The sequence below is a fragment of the Arachis ipaensis genome, chromosome B10, assembly GCF_000816755.2.
Source record: "Arachis ipaensis cultivar K30076 chromosome B10, Araip1.1, whole genome shotgun sequence".
Lineage (NCBI taxonomy): Eukaryota > Viridiplantae > Streptophyta > Magnoliopsida > Fabales > Fabaceae > Arachis > Arachis ipaensis.
This window is the reverse complement of record NC_029794.2, coordinates 133989325-133991382: the sequence shown is the minus strand read 5'-3', so window position 1 is coordinate 133991382 and position 2058 is coordinate 133989325. Positions and strand designations below refer to the sequence as shown.

Sequence of the window (2058 nt, the reverse complement as noted above, 5' to 3'; positions counted from 1 at the left end):
ATATATATAAAACTTGGTGTATATAGTCAAAGAAGTGGTATAAGTGTAGTTTTGATAAACCTTAAAACCTAGGCGTAACCTTTATTTAACCATGTACCATTAGTCTTCTTTATTAATTAGTGTACAAATTTTGCACCACAATTATTGTGACTCACCAATGTAGATATTCCCTCAAACTAGGGTCGCTTGGGCTAGGGGCATCTGGGTTCACTGCAACCTGTAAGTAAAATCAAAGAGGAATTTATTAAGTCATTAAAATCACTTTAATTTGTTGTTTTAAACATATATAATCACATATCATAAACTATTTTTCTTTCAATTCTTGGCAGGCTTCAGCTATTGTTAAAGTACATTAGCAGTTTTATATCTAACAAATTAAAATGTTATATTAGACAATAATTACGATAGAAACGAGAGAAGTATTTTTAATTCCAAAAGTTTTGATGACATATTACCTTTTTTTCTTTTCAAATAAATAAAATACCAAATTCAACGGAAGAGGAATGAGATACAGAATCTATAGTCTATACACGTATTAAGAATTGTTAATAATTCAACATGTTTGACTAAACTACTTAACATAACACGTGCCTAAGTCTCATCTTCATCTGAAGATAGTTAAGAAGCGTCAAATAATTTAATATGTTTGACTGAACTGTTTAACATAATACGTGTCTAAAAGAAGATGGTAGTAAATTACCAGAGTGTAGAGGTTCCTGAGGTCATCTCCACCAATGGCTACTCTTGGTTGGTGGACAACTTGAGAAGGCTTGAATTCACAGCCATTGCAAACATCTCTATTATTGTAACTAACTCTAATTGAAATAGAACTTTCAAAGGGGTCTAAAACATCCCCAATCACACGCCCAACTACAAGAGGGTCCTTACTAACAAGTGGCATGGCTTGGAACTTTGATATAGTGCAAAACTAATACTATCTATCAAATAATTAAATTGTTTTTGTGTTATTCTATGAGTTTATTATATTTGGTATAACATATATACATGGGGCTATTTATAGTTTCAAGGGGTGTGTGTAGGATTGGTCCCCATTCATTCTCCTTTTTGTGTTTTGTATGAATACCAATAATGAAAAAAAGTTGAAAGAAAGAAAAGAAACAATGTTATTCGTGTTTGGAAATGCTGAAAAATGAAATTTCTTTAAATATTTTTAGGTGGAAACTCAGGTGCAGTCGACTTCACGTGAAGTTGATACCTGAGAGCTGTTAAATGATTTGACTTTGACTAAATTTTTATCTAACGGCTCTCAGGTATTAACTTCACGTGAAGTCGATTTCACATGAGTTTTTACCATATTTTTATTTGTATATATTTTTAAATAATTGATTATGTGACAATCACTTTATATTTAAATACTTTAGCTGAAAAAAATGGTTTTAAAATAATCTGATTGTATTTGGAATGTGTGAAAAAAAAACACTTTTAAGTGATATAATTACAAAATAGATATAAAATGATTGTGTGTATTATTTAATATTTTATACTTGAAGTAAAATTAATAAACGCCATTATTATAATTTTAAAAATAAACTTTTACTTATGATTATGATTATGAGTTTTTAAAATATTATTTTTACTTAAAAATACTTTTTAAATTCAATTATTAGTTTTAATGATAGTTTATTTTAAAATTTTTATTGAAACATACATATTTTTGGTAAAAGACTGTTATTTTAATGATTCCAAACATGCTCAAATAAAGTATAGTATATTAGTATATATACTTTGTCACGCACATACACTGTAGCTCACGTGGATTCATGTGAACCCTAATCTAACTATGCATTGCATACATTCGGAATTATTCAAAATACATAGTTCTTATAGGATACTTTGAAGGACCAGGAATTAGGGAATAAATGAAAATAATCGGAAAAATAAGGGCCTGTTTGCAAATAGTGGGTTGTAGCAAGTGAGGGCAAATTTGGGTATACCAAGTACACACAAGTTGTAAGCCAAACTTTTGTCAGCTAGCTTCTATGGCAATTCCCAATTGATCCTTGGAAAGATAGCTTAAAAAAAAAATAGTAGTGGCCA

General features: G+C 29.3%; 1 protein-coding gene across 1 annotated transcript in view; it reads right to left on the bottom strand.

Moving 5' to 3' along the window:
• The window catches only part of LOC107623721 (protein HEADING DATE 3A-like), a 1716-nt gene extending 725 nt beyond the window's left edge, over positions 1 to 991 (bottom strand). The window contains exons 1-2 of the mRNA XM_016326070.2: positions 701 to 991; positions 156 to 217 (exon numbers count right to left, since the gene is read on the bottom strand). Of these exons, the coding sequence (XP_016181556.1) occupies positions 156 to 217; positions 701 to 901 (263 nt within the window). The 5' untranslated portion in view covers positions 902 to 991. The remainder of the gene's footprint in view (positions 1 to 155; positions 218 to 700) is intronic.